The sequence below is a fragment of the Sceloporus occidentalis genome, unplaced genomic scaffold, assembly GCF_023333645.1.
Source record: "Sceloporus occidentalis isolate IW3139 unplaced genomic scaffold, rSceOcc1.0.p SCAF_1, whole genome shotgun sequence".
Lineage (NCBI taxonomy): Eukaryota > Metazoa > Chordata > Lepidosauria > Squamata > Phrynosomatidae > Sceloporus > Sceloporus occidentalis.
The window spans coordinates 263406720-263430501 of NW_028316981.1; the positions used below are offsets into that span (position 1 = coordinate 263406720).

At 39.3% G+C, this 23782-nt stretch overlaps 1 protein-coding gene across 4 annotated transcripts in view; it reads left to right on the forward strand.

Annotated features, from left to right (window-relative positions):
• Window positions 1–23782, forward strand: part of CHD1 (chromodomain helicase DNA binding protein 1) — an 88679-nt gene that overhangs the window by 11539 nt on the left and 53358 nt on the right. For all 4 annotated transcript variants that reach the window (XM_089492796.1, XM_089492772.1, XM_089492788.1 and 1 more), the window contains exons 3-8: window positions 10336–10537; window positions 15389–15499; window positions 18413–18480; window positions 20833–20982; window positions 21964–22223; window positions 22880–23105. In XM_089492796.1, coding sequence (XP_089348922.1) covers window positions 10336–10537; window positions 15389–15499; window positions 18413–18480; window positions 20833–20982; window positions 21964–22223; window positions 22880–23105 — 1017 coding nt within the window. The remainder of the gene's footprint in view (window positions 1–10335; window positions 10538–15388; window positions 15500–18412; window positions 18481–20832; window positions 20983–21963; window positions 22224–22879; window positions 23106–23782) is intronic.

The following is a 23782-nucleotide window of genomic DNA, read 5'->3' on the forward strand; positions in this document are numbered from 1 at the left end:
AACAAATGGGTATTCAAAAAGACCAAGCCTGAGGTCTCCCTAAAAGCCAAGCTGACCAAATTGAGGCTGTTGTACTTCAGCCACATCATGAGAAAGAATGGCTCACTGGAAAAGACAATAATGCTTGAAAAGGTAGAGGCTAGGAGAAAAAGAGGTAGACAGCATACCACAGGGGTCGGCAACCTCCGGCCCGCGGGCCAGATGCAGCCCACGGAGGCCTTTCAGCCGGCCCCTGCTTACTCTTGCTGCCGCCGCCTGCTTTCCTGTGGTCGCGCGAGACTTCGCTGCCATTTTGAGAAACAAAATGGTGGTGGCCTAGAGGCAAAGTCTCGCGCAACCACGGGAAAGGTTGCGCGAGACTTCGTCACCATTGGCGGTGGCCTCTAGGAGGCCTGCTGCGGCCGCCGGAGCCCTCAAACAGGGCTCTGGTGGCCTCAGTAGGCCTCTAGGAGGCCCGTTGCAGTGGCCGGGGCCCTGCTACAGGGCTCCGACGGCTGCAGCGGGCCTCTGGGAGGCCCGTTGCCATTGCTAGGGCCCTCCAACAGGGCTGCAGTGACAGCAGCGGGCCTCTAGGACATTTTTGCCGGCCTCTGACGGGGCCTGGGGCTTCGTCAGGGGCCGGCAAAGAGGGGGAGGCCTCCAGCACTGGCGGCCCCCGCCGGCTGTTTTGCCAGCCTCTGATGGGGCCTGGGGCCCCGTCAGGGGCCAGCAAAGAGGAGGAGGCCTCCAGTGCTGGTGGCCCCTGCCGGCTTTTTTGCCAGAGGAGGCCTCCAGCACTGGCGGCCCCCAGTGGCTTTTTTGCCGGCCTCTGACGGGGCCTGGGGCTCCGTCAGGGGCCGGCAAAGAGGGGGAGGCCTCCAGCCCTGGCGCCCCCCCCGGCTCTTTCCCGGCCTCCGACAGGGCCTGGGGCCGCGTCAGGGGCCGGCAAAGAGGAAGAGGCCTCGTCCCTGGAGGGCGGAAGCTCCGCCCCCTGGCATGCGGCTCCACCCCTGAAGGGTGGAAGCTCCACCCCCAGCGCATGGCCCCACCCCCGGACGGTGTAAGCTCCACTCCCAGCTTCGGCCCCCCAGTTGTCTGAGGTACAGCAACCCGGCCCCTGGCTCAAAAAGGTTGCCTACCCCATACCAGATGGGTAGATTCAATCAAGGAGGCTATGGGTAGGAGTCTGAAGGACATAGGTAGAGTATGAAGACATGGGGTCTTGGAGATGTCTCATCCATGAGGTCACCATGAATCAATGTCGACCCAAAGACAGTTAACAACAGCATAACACCATCCAACACAGACTAAATCCCAGTTCTCTGATCTGCCTTTTGATTTACTTTATTATTGTTGTGTATCTCCAAGTCATTTCTGACATATGATAGCCCTAAGGCGACTTATAACAACCCTAAGGCGACCTTGTCACAGGATTTTCTCAGCAGGTTTTTTCAGAGAGGGTATGCCATTGCCATTCTTTGAGGCTGAGAAAGTGTGACTTGCCCAAGGTCACCTAATGAGTTTACATGGCAGAGTTGGGATTTGAACCTAGGAGTGCCAATGTAAAGGTACTGTACTTTAGTAAAGGAACTGTGTTACTGACCATTTAACTTTCCATCTCATTCCTAATGGACCAGAGTATGGAATTTGCATTATTTTCTGTAGTAATGCACATTGTTGACAAGCTTTCATTGGAGATACCTGTAGAGCTTCCCTTCTACTCTCTATGATGTCAAATACGAGAGTACCATTGTGCTGTTTTAATTTTTTTACTAGAATTATGTAAATGTAATCAGTTATTGCTTTAGTTGGTTAAATGAGCACTAGTGAAAATCGTATGCAGTACAGCTTGAATGGTTTCTATTCAAGTGGGGGGAAAGCCCCTATAACTTTCAAGGAGATATGTTGTTTCTCCAGAAGTCAGAAATTGGGAAAAACTTTGTAAAAGAGCCATATACCTAAGGACATAGTATGCTCACCAGCAGAATCAAAGCGCAGGAGACCAAATTGTATTGACAGGTAATAGGTATTTCATAACAAAATTTCTGGAATTAAAGTTTACTTGATGGATTTTGACAAATTCTCCTTGGGCAACAACGCGGAATGCTGCTGAAAACATTAAATGAATTGCAGGAATGGAGCCTAAAGCACATCTAATAACATGATTTAAAATCTTAATAATAACTTACTAAAATGGTAATGTTGATATATATCAAGTTTTTATGCGTTGAGATTGTATTTCTTACAGGTATTTATTCTAGCTTTATAGCTGATACATTTTGGGGGCCTTGACAGCCAGTCAAGCCATTCATAAGTTTTTGGAACTAGCAAAGAGCCTAATTGTACAGATATATTACACTGAAAATTTAGAGGCTGTGCAGCACTTTTGACGGCTTTTATATCTGCAAAGTAATTCAGTGATCTGTTGAGAATCCCCAAAATAAATATGTTGATGTTGTTGTTGTTGTTGTTGTGTGCCTTCAAGCCATTTCCAACTTGGGGCAACCCTAAGGCATGCCACAGGGCTTTCTGGGGCTGAGAGTGTGTGACTCCCCAAGATCACCCAGTGGGTTTCCATGGCCAAATGGGAGTCAAACCCTGGACTCCCAGAGTCATACTCCAACACTCAAACCACTACACCATGCTTTTAGCAAAAAATGATATAACTTATCCTTAGTGTTTGGATCTAATAAAAGAGAAGCAAGCATATATTAAATATCTAAAGCCAAGAGATAAACCTATACAACAGGAGCATAAAGCACATTCCATGCAACTTATGTCAGATCTTTCAGACATATTGCTAAAATTTGATTCAAGATCAATTCACTAGATAGAGTACGCTTTTACAACTGTACTACAGCATATACTATTTGCAACTATACTACTATACTAAAGTTATTACTTTTGCTAGACCACATGATGCAGCTAGAGTCTATTATGTTGAAAAGAAGTTTATTAAACTAGTATAACAATAAGAAAATACTTTAAAGCCCCCTCCACTTAGATGGTAGGAGAGGAAGAGAGCAATGTTTATTTGCCTTTGTTTTCAAGGGTCCTGTGATTAAAGACCTAATTGATTTTAGCGAACCTAATGATGTGCTACTTAATACTGCCTCCCAATCTTTGGGATTTTCTACTAATCCACCTGCCAGTGCTCCTTAAAACTACTGTTACAGTGGTCTATCCCATTCCAAATCAAGTAGGGCAGATGTCTGCAAATTGAGGGATTAGAACCCCAGAGATAGGTAGTTGTGAGAGTAGAGGAAATACATCTGTTTCTGCTAAAGTTCATCACCAGGAACTCCCCCCAACTTTTCCAAGATGGAGTCATGTTGTGAAAAGAAAAGGGTGATAACGATTGAGGCTTTAAATAAGCAATGACTTGTAAGTAAATGGCAAGAGTGCACCTCTTTGTCTTTCTTGAAATTTAGCTGGTTGGAGAAGCAAACTGGAAGATAATTTCTTCCTAAACCGTATTAACAACTTCCAAATTCTGTTTTTCCAAGAAACTCAGCTATGCAGTGATATCAACCTAGCTGACTATGAAACCTGTTTATTAGCAACAGTTTATCCCCCAAAAGGTGGCAGATCAAGAGCGGGATTAGCTATTTTAATAGCTACTTCTCTTTGTGTGCAATTCCGGCCTCAGAGAACTGAATCTTTGAGCTATGTCTCTCTTAATCAGTAGAACTCTATTTTCATCTGTCCTCATTAATGTTTATATACCACTTTAAATTCATCCTATTCAGCATTGACTTTGGCAGGGCTAATATGAAAGGTTTCCTGTCTGATCTTGAATCCCAGTGTCCTACTGCTCCATTAGTGATTGTTAGTGGTTGTAAGGCATGCAACAGATTCAACAACAATACTTTTGCTGAGGCTGCAGGATTTTATTGGGATCTGTTACAGAGTGCTGAAGGTAGAAGATCTAAATATGAAAGGATCAATAGGTCTGGGTAAATTTCACGGGCGGGCATGATAAATGCCAGTGGAATTCAATTATATAGGCTGCTTAGGGGCAAGTGTGCTTGGTTGACTGTTGTGATCACTCAGTCTTCCTGCTCTAATATTTTTATGATTGAATGTGAAGTGGGCAGTGATCATTACATTATTACTTCAGTGGCCTGAACCCCCTTATTCTCTTCTTACTGCCAAATGAACCCTAAAAAAATAAAATTTACTGTTGATAGAAGGATTGATTGGAATCATACATTGCATTCAACCTTGGAATCAAAATTATGTCTGAGAGATTTTTTGAAACTAAGGGATGAGATAACATAGGCTACTGATACTAGTTTTTCTATCTCACTATTCCAGCAACTGATGGATTTACTCAAACCATCATTTTAAAAAACAGTTCCTGCTTCCAAGAACTGTCACTCCAGTTGCAGAAATGCTTGGTTTCATTGGGAGTGTAAAAGGTTGAGAAGAGATGAGAAAAATATATAAGTGCCATCATGATAGCAATTCGCTCTTAATTCTTCCTCCTTATTTAGTGAACTACTGTACTTAATCAAGAGAAGATAACCTATTATAATAAACAATGAAAAGAAATGGACTTGGCCCTCTTACAGAAAAATCCTGTAAAGTTCAGTCAAAGATTGAAGTGAGATCAACACTTGATGGCTATATTGCTATGACTAAATGGGAAAATCACCTTAGACAAGTGCTTAATAATCAGCTCTATCAAAGATCAAAGGGCTATTGGTTGTGGGAGGTGGGCAGCTCTTGCAGTTCATTTGGAAAGAGGCATGTGCATAAATACTGCATATGTCAAGTTCAATCCCACAGGGGAAACAATGGCAATCTGAGGAGGAGATGTCTTTTGGTATTGAGGAAGAAAGACACACAGGAATAAGCAACAGTGATAGCTCCAGCTATGTCTTAACATGCTTTATATAAAACAGCTCACTTAATTATGATAAGTAAAGCTGAGATATAATGCTATTTTATAAGAACCTCATTGTGAAGCAAGAATATTAATATCCTACTCGAGTCCAAATCCAGGATACCTGCATATCGCTAGAATTTTGCCAGTACTACTGTCTTTATTAATAACTGAATTCTTATATAATTAGTAGTGCCAGTTTGTAAAGCAAGAAATGTTATAAATGTTATGAAACTGTTGCTTTATAAACTATGATAATAGGAAAAAATTGTAACCCATATAGTCCATGGCCTATTATTATTGTAATATCCAGTACTACTTTGAAAATACACAAGATACTTCACTCAGGAAAACAGTTTGCTACACAGTGTTATTTTGCCAGCAGTAACATACTTTGTACAATAGCTAACCAGGGACTTTTAAAAAATGGTCAAGGATCTGTTAGAATAGTGGAATTAGTCTCCCTTTCACCAGGTTTTATAGAAACAACTTGTACTACAACCTCACTTTGCTACTATAGAAAACATCCTTTTAAAAATATTTATTCTTGTTCCAGTTCTTCTTGGGAGTAAAATTATTGTCTTGTTTATACTAGAAACCCCAGTAAAGAAGAAGGGCAGAAAAGCTGCAGAATTTTAGGAAAAAGTGCTTCCTATAAAATAATTTAGGTTTTTTTTTAATAGAAAAGAAATATTAAATCAGATTTGTTCAGGCTATAAAAAAAATCTTTAACATATGGATACTTGGAGAAAACACATGTATCTTATAGAAAAGTAGCAATGATATTTCTGTCAAATAAAGGGCCGACTGGTGCCACCAGGAGTTGGATTATCCCGGCTTCTTGCTCTGGTCCTAAGGCTTTGGAGGCATGTGTCATTTAATTGGCATGTCTCCAAAGCAGCTGGAAGCTGCTTCAATTGGCCTGTCTGTTTCACCCCTTATCACATTACTGCATTACATTCTTATAGTGCTGCTATTCCACTTTAAAAGCTCTGGATGCCTGCTGTTGCAGTTATTTATTTATTTATTTATTTAGGTATTTATATCCCGCCCTTCATCCCTAATGGCTCTCAGAGCAGCTTACAATTATTTTTAATCAGACAGTTCCCTGCCCTCAGGCTTACAATCTAAAAGACACGAAACAAAAGGAGAAGGGAATGGTGGAGGGAAAGGGGATGAGGTCCAGTGGTTCTTCTCTCCCTCTGAGGCCTGGACCAAGGCAGATGGATTGGAGGGAAGGCTCTTCCTTCTTCCAGGCTAGCCCTGATGGAGCTGGACCTGCCTGGTGAACTCCCTCTCAGGCCGGCAGATGGCAGTTATGGAGAGTGGAGTCTCCTTCCTCTCAGGCCGACAGATGGCAGCTATGGAGAGTGGAGTCTCCTTCCTCTCAGGCCGGTGGATGGCACTTATGGAGAGTGGAGTCTCCTTCCTCTCAGGCCGGTGGATGGCACTTATGGAGAGTGGAGTTTCCTTCCTCTCAGGCCGGTGAATGGCAGCTATGGAGAGTGGAGTCTCCTTCCTCTCAGGCCGGTGGATGGCACTTATGGAGAGTGGAGTCTCCTTCCTCTCAGGCCGGTGGATGGCACTTATGGAGAGTGGAGTCTCCTTCCTCTCAGGCCGGTGAATGACAGTTATGGAGAGTGGAGTCTCCTTCCTCTCAGGCTGGTGGATGGCACTTATGGAGAGTGGAGTCTCCTTCCTCTCAGGCCGGTGGATGGCACTTATGGAGAGTGGAGTCTCCTTCCTCTCAGGCCGGTGGATGGCACTTATGGAGAGTGGAGTCTCCTTCCTCTCAGGCCGGTGAATGACAGTTATGGAGAGTGGAGTCTCCTTCCTCTCAGGCTGGTGGATGGCACTTATGGAGAGTGGAGTCTCCTTCCTCTCAGGCCGGTGGATGGCACTTATGGAGAGTGGAGTCTCCTTCCTCTCAGGCCGGTGGATGGCACTTATGGAGTTTAAGGAGAGGCATTTGGAATTCTCAGCCTCACTGAACTACAAACCCTAAAATGCAACAGGAGGAAGTCAGAGTAGTTAAAGTGGAATAGCAGCACTATAAGAGTGTAGAGTGGTGATGTTGTTAGTATAATGTAAAGGTATGCCTGTCTTTTTCCTTTTTCCTTTCGTTTGTTTTGCTTACAAGATGGTTTATCATTAACATACTTGTATAAATACGTAATAGTTCTAAAGGGTGAAGATGATCAAACTTTTTGTTTCCAGTTTCTGATTCCAGCCCCCCCACCCCACCCCACATCCTCTTGATAGGAAAAGTTGTGCTTTCTTTTCTTTCTGTCTCATGTGTGCAACTTATATTAGTTGTTTCTGAGTATACGGTATATTAAAATCATCAAAGCAGCACAGGTTTATCAGAGTTAAAGTTTTAGTTTCCACAATTAAGTTTCTTTAAACAGTTTTGAAAAACATAAGCTGCAGGTGAATGACCAGTGCATCCATGCAAGTGCTGTGATTTATATTTGCACTTAAACTAACTTTGCCAACCTATATTTTAACTACCCCCCCCCCCCAAAATACCATAGAAACACTACCCTAGTTACGGATTTCTCACAAGCAGGCTAGTAGATTAGGAATGGAACAAACATATTGGCCAATTTGCATATTAATATGGAATTCCATATGTTTGCCTTTGACTACCTAGCAAATTGCTAAAAAAGATTACTTTGAAATGGATTCAGCCAGTCTATGGGGAAGCACTAAATGTGTGCAAGACATCAGCAAACCATACAGCTGCAGGTCTATAGCTTTTAAATTATATGGTAAGGTCTAGATGGATTAAAGTTGAGGAACTGTGATTGAGATGTGGATATACTAACATTCCTTGTAACAGCTTGTTCAGTTGATGAGCAGTTTGGGGGATAAGATAATTCCATCCTGTATTTTGGTCTGCATTCTAAATATGTCAATAAATATGACAATATTTGTCAAAAAAATCTTCAAAGCTCCTAAGTCCTCCAGCATATCCCTTGAGAGTCTTAGCCTGCAGATAAACGCTACTGGAAAGATCAAGAACCAATGCTAGTTTGAGCAAACATATTTTTGTAACTGTTTCAAAAAGCAAAGAAGTGATCCATATTTACTATCCACTTCTTTATCCATAATGCCCAACAGAAACATTTTTAGTAATTTTACAAAATCTAGCTTTATTTTTTATATTATTAATATACATTTTAAGACTGGCAACTTTTTGCCTTTATTCTAAACAAGGATTCATGGCACCCTGAAAAACAATATAAATTGGCTCTCTGTTTTCATGGGGGATCCATTCCGGACCCATCCACCCCGCAAAAATGAGGCTCACATATTCAAGCCCCATATGCTTGAAAGGTGCACGCACACCAGGCATGCACCTCATTGAAAATAAAGTTCTAGATAGTCTCCCTTGGTCATCCTTAATACAGTACCTTTACTGGAACATTTATCTTTATTTGGATAAACAACCCCATTCCAATTACCTCTGCAAATGAGATTTTGTAAGTCTAGTTCAAATTCCTTTCTTAACAAATTTTGATAGAACATTGATTTCTCATTATTGGGGACATAAATACCAATTAAATTTGTTATCTTACCATTCCAGTTGATTTCCACAATTACATATCTGCCCTGTCCATCTTCAAAAATTGATTTAGGTTGTAATGGTTATATAAAAGGCAGCTCCATTTGTTTTGTTCTTGGTTGCAGACGCAAACTGTAGGCCCATATTTTTATTCTGCAAAAGTCTACAGTTGCCTTTTCTTATATGAATCTCTTAAAATCAACTGTTTTCATATGTGGGATTTAAAACAAAAACACATTTTTTTTCTGAGGTGCATTCAGTCCATTTATGTTCCATTAAATTATTTTCAGATTCATTTTAGTTGTTTTATTAAAATATTTTATTATTAAAATTTATTGACAACTTCTCAACTGTTTAAATGTCTCTTCCTTCAAAATTTTGAACAAAGATATTATTGTATATTTTTTTACCTGCATAAATGGTTATCAAACACACTGGAACTATCCAGCAAATGGTTATTTAACATCTCCACCAAAAATTTATACTCTTACGTTTTTGTCAATTTTCTTTCAGGAATTTCTTTAAATATAATTATTTAATTCTTATTTATTTTATAATTTATAATAAGTAGTGATGGAAGTAGCAGCCAATCGGGAAGCAGTGATTCCTTAAAGTATGCTTTGCATCTGATGCTTTTATTTGTTTTTTCCTCTGTGCATAAGCCGAGTTTTGCCTATATATTGCTTATATCTCCTTGTCAAATTCTACACAAGAATTATTTGTAAGGTACACCATAACATTTAGACTGTCTGTTTCAAGTCAGTTGGCAATTCTGGAGCAGTTCATAACCTAATCAGTGTTTCCTTCGATTTTAACTATCATCATAATTTTATCCTGTGCCTTTTCCAAATCTTGCCATAAATGCCCAGTCCCTTCAAAATACAGTATCAGAAATCTGTTCAAGTGTGTGTGACGTTGTTGTGAAGTTCCAAACTGATGCTGATCTCCTTGAACTGTTTTTCAGCAAGCTCTTTAAAATTTACTTGTCCAGTGATCTCTAATCTTAATAAGTCCAATTTCTTCTCTAAATCCCCATTACTTTCTGCTACATATTTATTCAAATCTAAAATCCGGTTAGACATTTCTGATATTAAGACTTGAATTTTAATGAGCACAGGATCTGTTTTGTCTAACCCAGCTCTGGACATTTTTCTGGAAGCCATGTTTCCAGAAGCCATGACATGTAGTAAATCAATCTCTGTTTAAATTCTGGCATCAGAGGCCATATTTATTTTCCTTTTTCTAAAATATGGTTTCCATATAGACCTTTTAATTGTTTAAGTCTTGGTGATACCAATTCTCTTTCTTGTTTCCAGTCAAAACTGCCACTTAATTAAATCTTCAGTTTTTGAGTTCTTTGCTATCAATCTGTCTCATCTGTTTCATGTTCCAATAACTTTTCAATACAGGATAGCTCCCTAGCCCCAGCTGAGTTGAGGGGTTATCTAGGGGATTGCATTTCTGTCCTTGTGGAATCCTTTCCTTCTTGCACAGCTACAAGTAAAGGTCAACCATTTTGTCCACAGTGAAAATGGTTTTCTGGAATTTCTGAATTTTACGAAGTGAGGTTTTTTTAGAAATTGAATTTTTAAGAAAAAAAATAATACTAGAAAATTGTTTACTCCACACCACAGTTCCTACTCATGACTTATGTAAGTCCCAACTATTTCACTGGGTGTACTCTAGGAAGGTCTAAGATTGGCTGTAGCTCAGGAGTGAGAGTCATGTGGCCTCCAGATGCCAAACTGAGTGTCCAACATTCTTCACTATTGTATATGCTGGCTATGGTTGCTAGGACTTGCAGTCCAAAGGCATCCATACAACTGCAGGATTCCTGCCCCTGATTTAATTGTTGTCTTTTTTTACAATCTACAACATTTATACTTACTTGTTTTTGCAGCCAGTCAGATGATGATTCTGGTTCAGCATCAGGTTCTGGATCTGGTTCAAGTTCTGGAAGCAGTAGCGATGGAAGTAGCAGCCAGTCGGGAAGCAGTGATTCAGACTCTGGTTCAGAGTCTGGCAGTCAATCAGATTCAGAGTCTGACACATCTAAGGAGAAGAAAGTGCAAGCAAAACCTCCAAAGGTTGATGGAGCTGAGGTAAAAGGAGTTCCTATATATAGTTGACTTCATTATAAATGAATATTGTTTTCAATAAACATCTGCCTAAATATTTTGAGGGTTTTGTAGGTAGGCATTGGTAATGCAGATGAAGTTGCACTCTAAAGATGCCAAATTTTCACCTCTACAAGGAATTCCTACTGTATTTTTTAGTGGAGACTGATTGGGGTTGTCACTTTCTGAAAAAACAGGAAAATTGAGTGGGTGGGAGAAGTTGGCCGTAGAGAAATTTTGATTAAAATGTATTTATGTAATGCTTATGTAAAATGTAATACTTATGTAATGTTGATTAAAATGTACTTAATGTAATGTATAGATCATGAAAAGGTATGGAACACACTCAGAGACATGGGGGTGCCACTACATCTGATAGTTCTGATGAGGAATCTGTATCAAGGACAAGAGGCCACTGTCAAAACAGAATTTGGGGAAACAGAGTGGTTCCAAATAGGTAAAGGGGTCAGGCAAGGCTGCATCCTATCATTGTACTTCCGGTTGGTGATGCCATCGCCAAGAGCAAACTTTTAGCGTTCTGCTAAGAGGTGCTCACACTGCGTGGTTTTTGAGCTGTCAAAAAGACATCGGAGACAGCCAGTTTTTGCATCCCTGCGGAGGGGAAACGCGGACGGGTCCTACAGGGGTCTGATTCTCACTTCTGAGGCAAGATAAACAATCTTTAACATATATGCTAGAAACATAATAAGAAAAGCAGAATTAGAATCAGAAAAAGGAGCGAAGATAGGAGGAAGCAACATTAACAACCTAAGATATGTGGATGACACTATAATATCAGAAGACTTTCAGGAATTGGAACAGTTAATAAGGAAGGTCAAAGATGAAAGTGCAAAAACAGGTCTGATGTCTGAACATAAAGAAAACAAAAATAATGACCACAGAAGAAATATACAGATTAAATCTAGACAACAGGGAAATTGAAATAGTCAAAGAATTCCCATAACTAGGTTCAAACATTGATCCGAATTGAGGCTGTAGTCCAGAAATAAGGAGAAGACTCTGAATGGGAAGGGCAGCTGTGAAAGAATTGGGAAAGAGAAAGACATACAACTGAGCACTAAAGTCAGTGTGTTTCAGGTCATTGTATTCTCAGTCAACATGTATGGATGCGAGAGCGGGACAGTGAAGGAAGCAGACAGAAAGAAAATCAACTCATTTGAGTTGTGGTGCTGGAGAAGACTTAGCATACCACGGACAGCCGAGAAGACAAATAAATGGGTTCTTAAACAGGTCAAACCAGAACTCTCCTTGGAAATTAAGATGATCAAGTTGAGACTATCGTATTTTGGCCACATAATGAGAAGGCACGGATCGCTAGAAAAAACAACAATGCTAGGAAAGGTAGAGGGTAGAAGAAATATAGGAAGACTACAAACCATATGGATAGACTCGATCAGCAGGGTTATAGACAAGGGTTTGCAGGATCTGGGCAAAGCAGTGGAGGATGGTGATTCTTGGAGATGTGTCATCCACGGGGTCACCATGAGTTGGAACCAACTCAAGGGCAGCTAACAACAACAACATGTAATGCTGCAAGAAAACAGTTTGCAGTTGTGGTATTTTGAATAGTGAGTGGAATATAAGTGTAATGTAAGGATGTACACACGTTCCACAATTCCAGGTAATTTGTGCATTCATTCAAACTGGAATCAGTTTCAGTTCATTTAATGTGAATATTTTGAAGGGGGCAGCAAGTTATGGGTGGGTGGGCTTTGTTGGGGCACACAGGCAGGGTTGATGCAGGCAGGCAGGACGCCTAGAAGAAGGTCTATGTGAAGAGTCAAGGCTCTGAGCTGCACAAGAAATTTCCTCCCATGAGCTCCCAGCTTGAAGAAATGAATCTCCAGATAGCGAGACTTCACTCAACACGAGGGCTTTTAATCTTTGCTGCCAAGCTATTTACAAAGATTGCACAGAATATCAGATAGCCGTCTTGAATACTCACAGCTATACAAACTAACAAGGTGCTTCACCAACCACTGACCACAACAACCCAACAATGGAGATAGTCACCTTCTCCCTTAGATAGGTGGTCTTCTTGGAAGTCATGTGACAGCCATGCCACCAATGAAACCTGGCTGGTTTCATACCCAGTATGTAACCAGCAGTTGCATCAGAATACTGCCCATGATGCACTGCTGGCTGGCTTCACCAACTGTACATGTTGCATCAGACTTCCCATGATGCACAGTTCACCAAATGCTTACTCATGCACCTGCCACTTGAACTGCAATAACCTCTGCTCCAGTTCCACCTAGTGGCCACATCCATGTCATTTTCCAGACCAGGGTGCAACATGGTCTTGACAGGCTTACTATCCAAGTATATTTTTTTTGCCAGCGTAAAGTTCAGTCTTCTCACAGTACTACTGCATGTTGAAGCATGATTGGTTTTAGAATTTATATCTTACGTAAAGAGCTGCAGTGGCCCTCCATATCCACGGATTCTGCATCCACAGATTTGACCATTCATGAAACTGTTACATATTAACTGAAAAGCATTAAACCTTTTTGCTTGTAATGCCTGAATAAGCTCTGATGTCTTCCAAAACCATACAAGTAGCTGAATGGAATACACCTGTGTGAAATTGCAGTGCTGGATGATGTCAGATTATGCTCATTCGAGCTTGTTAGAGAGCAACAAGACCTTCAAGAAGACCATGGAGCTGTCAGACAAGACCAGATAAACTTGTACACAGTTGGGGTCTTAAAAATAATCTGAACAATGAACATTTCTCTGAAGCACTGCTAAATCCATTGTAACAAAATGGATAGAATACATTTCAGCTGCCTCTCACTAGAGAAGGCTGACCAGCAAAACTCAGTGGTTGTGTTAGGAGGGCATTCATTAGAGAAGCAACCAATAGGATGTTGTTAACTTTGAAATAACTGGAATGAAGTGCAGGTGAGGCAGGAGAAACTGGCCACTGGACAGTTCTCATCTGGATGCTGCAAAAAGCTTAGTTTTATGGAAGAATAGCTGGAAGAAAGCCCTTGCAGAGACAACACATATCAAAGCCCATTTGAAGTTTGGAAAAAGGCTAATGGGAAACACAACGGGTTTGTGAGGAAAGTGTCTCTGCTCTGGTGAAATCAAACTGAACTTTGGGGATTTGTTGCAAAGCACTGCGTGGCATAAAGCCAACTGCTCATTTCCCTGAGAATACCATCCCCATGGTGAGCATCATATTGTAGGAATGATTTTCGTCAGCAAGGACTGAGAAATGGAGGGAAACGTGGATGAAGCCAAGATGATTCTAGAGGAAAACCTATTTCAGTTTGCAAGGGACCTAGGACTGTAACCAGAAGGACTGTTATGGTAAACACACAGTCAGCAAAACACTGGAGTAGTTTAAAAACCTTAATGTCTCAGAATGGCTCAGCCAAAGCCTATACCTCAGTCCATTTGAGAATCTGTGGCAAGAGTTGCAAGTTACATTTCACCAACAGAAAGGAAAGGAAATCAGTTAATTTTAGGTTGTTGTTTTTTTTTGTTTTGTTTTTTTGTTTGTTTGTTTGTTTGTTTGTTTTGGTAGAACAGGAGTTTAGACTTATTATGTAGTTCAGCATAAATATTTTTCTTTATGTTTGCAAAAAGAAAATTACAGCATTTATATTTTGGAAGTAGTACTTAGAGGTTATTTAATGGGTTTTTTAAATGAGGGAGAATAGAAGTAATTAACAGAAGAAAAGAATTTCACACTTGGTTTTCTATGATGTTCAAGAGAGCTGTTCAAATTGTTAATTTAATTTAATATTCTATTGAATTGTGTCTTTGTAGGCCACTTGAGGATCTTAGCTGGAAGCTGATGGAAGTTTTTTTTTATGTCAGTGTATTAAGAGAGCCAGGGTAGTGTACTGGTTTGAGCATTGGACTATGACTTTGGAGATCAGGGTTCAAAATCCCAGCTCAGCCATGGAATCTCATTGGGTGACCTTGGGCAAGTCACATTCTCTCAACCTCGGATGAAGGCAAGGCAAATACTTCTCAACAAATCTTGCCAAGCAACAGCAAAGCCTAGTTTTTTGGGGGAAGAGCCTGCTCCTGTGTATCCACTCTGATGTTGCAGATCTAATTTGACTTTCCAGTGTATTGATGAGCTTTGAAAAATGAATAAATAAGAGGGTGGGTGAAGGCTGGCCATTATCATGAGTTCAACCAAGCATAATAATAGTGCTTATTTATGCCTACTGTGTGTCATTGAAGAAGGCATACTTTTCTGCCACCACTCTATTTTCAAGAAGTTAGCCACTTGTTCAGTTGCAGACCTACTTGAAGGATGCTGAGTATCCTGGCAGATTTTAATCTAGGTTCAGGAATTGAAGCCACTAGGATTGAAATGGTTTATTATACCCCGATGAAAGTCCTTTTTCAGCAGGCTATTGGATAATAGTGGTTTGACTGTAACAGTTGTTTTGGTGTTTTATAAACTGTACTTGTTTCTGGATTGTTGTGACCTTCTCCAAGATCCCATGATGAAAGGGAGTATTTAATTTTTTAAATAAATGTGGCTTTGAAATCTAGGCTTGCTTTAGGTCTTGCAGTGTAGAATCTCCATGCTACTACAACTGTTTAAGGCAGTCTTTGCAAAATGCAAGACTAAATTTTTTCAGGATTAAAATTGGAGGATTCCTTATCTGTTGTGAATGGAAGGAAAGTAAATGTATGTCATTCTGTGTGTGTTTACTTTGGAGCAGTTATTAGATTAACATTCTAACAACATGGGACAAATTACTACTTGAGAAATTACTACTTATATGTTTATTAAATTGTTTTGTGTGGCTGTGTAATATTTTTCTTTTAATTCCACTTCAGTTTTGGAAATCAAACCCAAGTATTCTGGCTGTACAAAGATCTGCAATGCTTAGGAAGCAGCAGCAGCAACAGCAGTCAAAAGCAGCATCCTCAAACAGTGGCTCAGAAGAGGTGAATAATTAATTCATGAATGTTTTGCATGTACTCACTGGATTTCTTTTTGTTTTAGTAGCTTACACACACACACACACACACACACACACACACACACACACACACGGTGTCAAATTCTCTCCAGATACCTCAGATCAGATATCCATTGTATACATGGCCACCTGTTTTCCTTTTGGGGACCAATATAGTTTCTTATAAGATTACACAGTTTAGCCACAAAATTGTAATTTACTTTCTGTACAGGAATGTTAAACAGAAATGATGTGTGGATCACACTTTTCATCTCACAGAAACCTAGGATCTGCACACACAATTTTAGGACTCCAGTTTCTCACTCATTTTAATGAGAAAGCAAGCCTTCAGTGGCTATCTTTTAAAATACCCCATGCCCTGTGAACATAATATCACATTGTTTCTCACTTTACCTGTTAAAATACTTTCAACTTCATCAAAATCCAACATCCAAAATCCACCAAAGAGTGATAACTTTATTGGGCCAACCAAAATGCACAGTACACATGTTGCAAGTTTTTGAAGCTCCACTGGCTTCTTCATCAGCAAAAGTGTTAAAAACCATACAGGAGAAAAAAATGGAAGATGTTAGTCATAGGCATGTATTTTGTTGTTGCTCTCAGTTCAGATGATATGGAGGGATTATTCATGCAGGCTGGCCCTTCCTCCTTCAGACCATGTGGTTACTGGGAGATTCTCAAAGTCCAGGAAAGAACAGGTTGCTTACCTGTAACTGTAGTTCTTTGAGTGGTCATCTGTTTTGGATCATGTCCTGAGTCCAAGGAGCATTGCTTCTTCTTGGGGTCGCCCATCAGTGTGCGAGGGGACTGAGGTGCAATGCTTCTTAGAGGAACTGTGGTGGTTGGATGGTGATCCCTCTGACTCCGAGCAGTGTTTACACTTTGAGAAGTGTTTTTCCTTTACCTCACCCAACTTAATTACTGTATCAGTACTAGCAGAAGTCTCAGAGCAACCTGCTTCTGGTGCAGAGGCCCCCTTTGGGCTGCGGTGTCATCAATATGCAGATGACACTCAACTACTACTCCTTCCCAACTCAATCCAAGGTGGCTGTTTTGGTCCTAAACCAGTGTCTGTCTTCAGCAATGGACTGGATCAGGGTTCTGAATCTATCTGTGCAGGTGCAGAATAACCCATTTGTGTGATTCACAGAGACCACAATGAAGAATTTAACTTCAATTTGCAGTTCAAAAAGATATTTCCTTTGCAATCCAGTATGTCTCCATCCTTTGTGAGGCCACAGATCCCTTTGTTAGGCAAACTAATCAATCAATGTTTATTGATTAGCCCTTAGGCCATATCAAAATAACACAAAAGCAGATAAAACACACTATAAAAATTCTATAGAAATTAGAAAAAGCTAAATATAATAAATCTAAAATATGAATAAAATACCGTACAGATACTATGTGAATACCATACAAATTAAGTACAAAACCCATAAATGAAACAAAATTATAAAACTTGATTATAAAAATCTATATAAAAGATTCAAAATACAAAAATAGGTAAAATCGAGAGGGGGAAATACATCTTTAAAATGATAGTACATAAAACAAAAGATTGAACATCAGTTACACATCAAAATTCCTCATCACCTCTACAGTTGACCCCAGTTGTCCCCACATATCTAGCTCTCAACTGTATTGCTTTACATAGGAACCGAGCTGTGATAATAGATATTTTTGAATCTTGACCACTCATGAGGTAAGAAGTTCTAACATGGGTATCCCAGAACATTGATCGTTTGATATAGGAACCAAGATACTGGTCTCTTTCCTGTTGGTACAAATTACACTTGAAAAGAATATGAGCTAAATCTTCAATCTCTTGGTTTCCACAAATACAAGTTCACTCATCGTAAGGAATACCATTAAATCTACCATATCTTACCATTGTGTCAAGCTGATCAAATCTAGCTCGCGTAAATGCCTCCCTCAGGTATTTTGGAATTTGTATTTTTAGATAGTTAGGTCTTTGAAAAGTGCATTTAAAATGACTCTTTGTTAGGCAAAGAGCACTGAATTTCTCAAAAAGCCTTCATGCTGTTGCATCAGGAAAACTTAGTTATCCATTGTATACATGTATTAGTTTTCCTGATGCAAAAGCATAAAGTCTCCAATATGTATATTGTGCATTTTGGTTGGTACAATAAAGGAATCACTGTTTGGTGGATTTTGGATGTTATTAGACTTTGCTATATGGGCCAACACAACTACCCTGTATATGTTTTCAAAATTGTCAAGTTCTCTTTGTTTTCATTAGAAGTGTACAGAATTGGATTAAATATTAATTTGTTTACGTTATCCATTAAGGCTAAAATTATTTACATATCTAGGAATAAATGTAATTGAAGTTATTAGGACTTATTTCTGAGTGAGACATGTATATGGTTGCTGTGTTTGCTTAAATATAACTTCAGTTTCTTCTAAGATTGCCAGTGGTAGGGATAGAAACCCTTTTATTGTTGAATTCAAATTTCCATCATGACTGACTATTGGCCATGCTGGCTAGAAGCACACGGTTCCTTAACCTTGTTCTAGGACAATTTCATATTATAATATTTAACTATTGAACTTTCATCCTAAGTAAACAATTGTTTTTGGCATGTGGTACAGATATCTCAAGTTGATTCTTTGATTTGCCGAATAGGATATACTTTTTCAAATCTACAGTGAAGATTGCATTTTACATATCTATTATTTCCTATTGTTATATCTGTTTGTGGTGTAATTAGGATATTCTTATTAATTTCACATCAAAACTTTTGTGTATTGCTTTTCTTTTATTATAAATACCATTTAATAAATGAGGGTGAACTTTGATGCTGAAATTATATTGCAGTGTAAAAGAATGAATATATTTTGCCATTGTATGCAGGACTCATCAAGTAGTGAAGACTCTGCAGATGACTCATCCAATGAAATCAAGAGAAAGAAGCATAAAGAGTAAGATATTAGACATTGCACATTTTAAAATAATATTTTATTTTGTATCATAGATTTTATTTTTCATCAGTAGTACCTACTTAGGCACTCACAACAGCATTAAAAATATAATTGGCTAAAAACTACCCCATTTCAGAAAATTAAAATATCAAAAATAGTTCATTGTTACTTTCTTTCTGTGCAGGATTCCAGGAATGGTAAGGACTAAATCTAATGTTAGAGATAGGTAGAGTAGACTCATTGAAATGAATAGAACTTATTAGTACACCTTGGCTTTTAGTGAGTACTTAAGTAGAACTGACATTGACAGCCTTCATAAATTTAGGCTGGCTTTGGCAGATAGCTAAAATTCTTATTTCAGAGTATTTCGCCATCCATGCTTGGAGAATTGTAGGATAATGTATCTTATGCTATATTTTATGCACTAAAAATATTTCAGAAATGTATCAGAAAATGTTATCTCCTTCCAAGCTTGAAGCTAAGGGGAAGGGAAGTGGATTGTCTCCACCAGTGATTGCCAAACTTTGATCCTCCCAGAAGCCCCAAACAACTTAGCCAATTGTCAGGAATTCTGGGCACTGAAGTCCAAAACATCTGCATTACCAAAGTTTGGTAATCACTGGTTTATGCAATTACATTGCACTCTTGAATGCATGGGAGTGCTTCTGATTTGCACTGCAAAAGGAAATAATCCTAGCTCTTCTCCCAAACTTGGGTTGAAGGCAAGAATTCATTCTGCACTTAGGCTTTACTTTAGTTTGGAGGTTCCTTATTTTAAGAGATTATCCTTTGGATGACTCCATTTATGATGTGCTTCTGAAGTGTTCAGGCTGCTTCCAGAGACCAGTTGAATTTTGGGAATAACCTTATGCCTCCTTTTCCAAGTTTAAGGGGGAGGGGGATCTGGGGTTCAATAGAAGTAGGAAGTAGGAAGTCAAGTTCATCCCCTTTGGCCAGAATAATAAGTGCAGAATAATAAGTGCATAGGGCTGGGCATCTGTGCATGACTCTAACACTAATTAAATTCAGCAGGAATTACAGGAAAATGTGGATGCTTTGTTAAGTCCCTCAGTCGAAAGGTTTTTTTAAAAAAATTATTGTTTTGTAGAATTCATTGGCTTAAAACCATTTCTTAATTTCTTAAGTGTTACCATACCATGTTTTCTTAATTTCTTAAGTGTTACCATACCATGTTTTAATTGATTTGTTGGGTCTTGCTCTGACTGGACTGACAGTTGGATTTCATTTCTTTGCCACTTAATTTATCTGATGTATGAATCTACTGCATTAAAGATGATACCTGCTATAGTGGAAATAATTAATGTACAAAATGCTAACATCAATAATTTAGGTCCTGTACAGACTGAGGCTGAAATTAGGGCTTTGTAGGGCTGGGCATCTGCACAGAGCAGACTGTGCAGTCATTGAGGTCTCTGCCCAACTGCTGTTGAAGGGGCCTCTGGCCGCTTCTTTTGAACAGTCTCCTTTGCCCCCTCCTCCCCCCTAGTGTTTGAAAAGCTGTAGAATAGGTCAGAATCCTGATGGTGTCATACAAGTGTAAGTTCCCCTACAGAAGTAGTTGGATATTTCTGTCCAGGGCATAGTGTCTGAATTCATTTGTATGTCCCAGAAACAAAGTTTTACATGAGGTGCCATAGTGGTTGGTGTGCATTCTTTGACTGCCTGGCTGAAATTAACAGTATACTCTTTCTATTGCACATTCAGTTGCCTAATGTCACTACTCAACACAAGGGTTATGTTGCACAATCAGTGCATAACTCTACATGTTATATAGCTTTTTGTGGATTTTTCAGACTGTGTAACCATGTTCTGGAAGAATTTATTTCTGATGTTTCACCTGAAACTGTGGCTGGCATCTTCAGAACCCCCCTGGCAATGCCAGCCAGAGGTGCAGGTGGAACATCAGAAATAAATTCTTGCAGAATGTGGCCACACAGCCTGAAAAACCCACAGAAAACTATGGATGCCAGCTGTGAAAGCCTTCGACTTCATATTCTACATGTTATACTATGCAACCCCGTGGCCATAGACTTAGCTAAAATATTTCATAATTTATTTGTTTGTTTATTCCAAAAATATCAGCTCATTTCAATAAAGCTATATTCTGTAAATGAAACTGGATATTTTAAAAAAATATTCCATCTTCTACTTTAAATTTTTGACTAATCTTGTTCCAGGCTGTTTCTAAAATGCATTAAGAAGTTGACTTTCACTTCTTTTAAAACATGATACTGGAATGTCTTAACTGTGTCTGTCAGTAAGATTATTCTTCTTTCATTGATCTAAATTTATACGTACAAATATTTCTTCTTATAATTTGATTTTATGTAGTGAAGACTGGCAAATGTCTGGATCAGGATCTGTCTCTGGAACTGCTTCAGATTCTGATTTGGAAGAAAGCCGAGATAAAAGTAGTTGTGAGGAGAGTGAATCTGACTATGAACCAAAAATCAAAGTTAAAAGCAGGAAGCCTCCAAGCAGGTATGTGACAATTCAGAATGTAAAATGTATTTTCATCAAAAATAAAATATGAATGCTAGGTGAACTTCTTTCTATATGGGTGGGGGTTGTATTTAGAATGTGAAAGGCTTGGCTGAATAGGTATTTTCCAGTTTCAACATAGATCCTCTTTTTTTCTGGTTTTGTTGTGAATGGGAGCTGGCTCAAGCATTTAGATTGCTTTGAATCAAAATCTATTACCTGATCATCTAAATAAGATGGAAAATTGCTGATCTGATTTTCTTTAGCTCATGGCTTCTGTGTACCAAACATGCCTGGAGCCGGTTTTATAGTTGCTTCTCTGCCCTTGAGAAGTGTAGTGAAAAACAGCATAGCATAGTCTCCAGAGATTCCTTCACCCCTAGTTATGCCTTAACTTATTATCTTTTCTTGTGGCATGACTATATATATATATATCTTTCTCAGAACCATTTTTCTTACCTTAGTGGCCTTAATGAGCTAAATCTGATGTCAGTCTTACCTAGATAAGATTCATTGAAACCAGTGGAATTTATGTTAGTTGTGACTAATGTTCCCTTTCATTTCATTGGGCCTTCTGTACATCAGATTAACACCAGATTTGTCTTGCCCTCAGATTGTTAGCTTCTGGGTTGGCTAATTGACGTAGAAATGGTCCTTATGTATACTTTTGACTGGGGTATGGGGATATGGGGGCAATTGTATTTGTGGGAGACAAATACAAGGTAGTGGGCTGTTGTGGTTACTTGGTACCAGTGCGGGCAATTGACCCATCTGAGCAAAGTGTTGTAAAATGGTTACTATTTTCTGTGAACTGTGCAAGAGTTATGAAGCAGCTTCTGAGGTCTTCTTCACAAAGTTTGGAAAAAATCCATACATTAAGACCAACCAGAGATTTCTGCACATAATTTATTTCTTAACTTATTCTGGGATATTTTCTTGGTAGTGTTTTGAACGTTTTTTTATTATTCCTTAATGTTTAAGAATAAAACAGAAAAGTGGGAAGAAAATTGGAGGACTAAAAAAAAGACATCTTGAATCATCATCGTCATCAGATGATGATTATGATAAAAGAGGATCTCGCCGTCAGGCAACTGTAAATGTTAGTTACAAAGAAGCAGAAGAAGCAAAGACAGATTCAGATGATCTACTGGAAGTCTGTGGAGAAGATGTCCCACAACCTGAAGAAGATGAATTTGAAACTATCGAAAAATTTATGGATAGCCGAATTGGACGAAAAGGAGGTGACCTTAATTTAGATTTGCAAAGTGTTTCTTATTGTGTGAAATTCTCTTGTGTGAAATTCCTAAAAAATTACGTTATGAAGTAATTGATATTTTAACAATTGATCAAATGTTTCCCTATTTTGAGTGAGACTCTCTTTGTGACTAAATTAAAGTTATTTTTTACTACTGCATATCATTTATATTACTCTCATCTTTGATATATTTAAAAATATATTACATGTTTAGCTTAACTTTCTATTAAATACAAAGTGCTCGAGGAAGGGAACAACATTCTGAAAAAATAAATTTAAAATAATAATATATCCATTTAAATAAAAAAATGTTTATCAAAACACTTTACATGGCCAGTTCTTTTCCTGGAAGTAGTAAGAGGGGGAACTGATTACATTTGTTAGGAGACTGTATTTCACAATCCAAGAGCAACACAGGACAAACCAATTAATTCATTTATATGCTGCAATTTAGTTGGGTATGTTTCCTTAATCCATCACTTCTTTAATTAACGTATTTTGTATTAAGCCCTTAATGACACCCAGATGTACCAAGACCCGTGCTATTTCATGTCTTGTAAAATATTATATTATGTATACTGTTTTGGCAAAATTATTTACTGTTGTACCTGTCTGATCTTGGGGTTATGCTCTCCCGTTCAGCAACTGGTGCTACAACTACTATTTATGCAGTTGAAGCCGATGGAGATCCAAATGCAGGATTTGATAAATCAAAAGAACCTAGTGATGTGCAGTATTTGATTAAATGGAAAGGTTGGTCCCACATCCATAACACTTGGGAAACTGAAGATACTCTGAAACAGCAGAATGTTAGAGGAATGAAGAAGCTGGACAATTACAAGAAAAAGGATCAGGAGACCAAACGATGGTGAGTTTTATATATGGCAGTTTATTTTAAAATTACAGTGCGCCCATATGCAGGCGCACTATATGCTGCTTCCTGCTTATGCGGAAGCCGCACAACGATAAAAACAATGGCAGCATGTGTGTGCCGCCGCATGCACACACCCCATTGTTTCCTATGGGGTGGGAGCATACGCCTTACGCGGAGGGTGGTGGGGGTCCGGAACCGGTCCCCCACATAAGGAGAGGGCCCACTGTACTTGACAAGCAAACATCTTCTGAAGTATTCTCATTGCACCTGTTTTACAATTATTTAAGAAATTATTTTCCAAATGTTCATACAGAGGAGATATACTTTATAAAATTGCAAGCATATACAGTGCACCCTTTTTATACGTGGGGGATCCATTCCGGACCCCCACGCATTAAAAAAAACTCACATATGCTCGAGCCCCATTGAAAGTAATGGGGCTCATGTATGGCGTGGCAGCGTGGCTGTGCGTGCGTGCCACAGGTGCACACCCCATTAAGCTTAATGGGATGCGCCGCCGCTTGTGCCCCGGCGCTCCTGCAGGCTCCCTTGCTGAAAGTCGTGTATAGTGTGCCCACGTATGGCGCAGGCGCACTGTAAAAATACAGCCTAAAGGAAGATAGTTCTATACAGTGGGCATCCCTTATCTGAAGGCTCTAGCTTTGTGAATT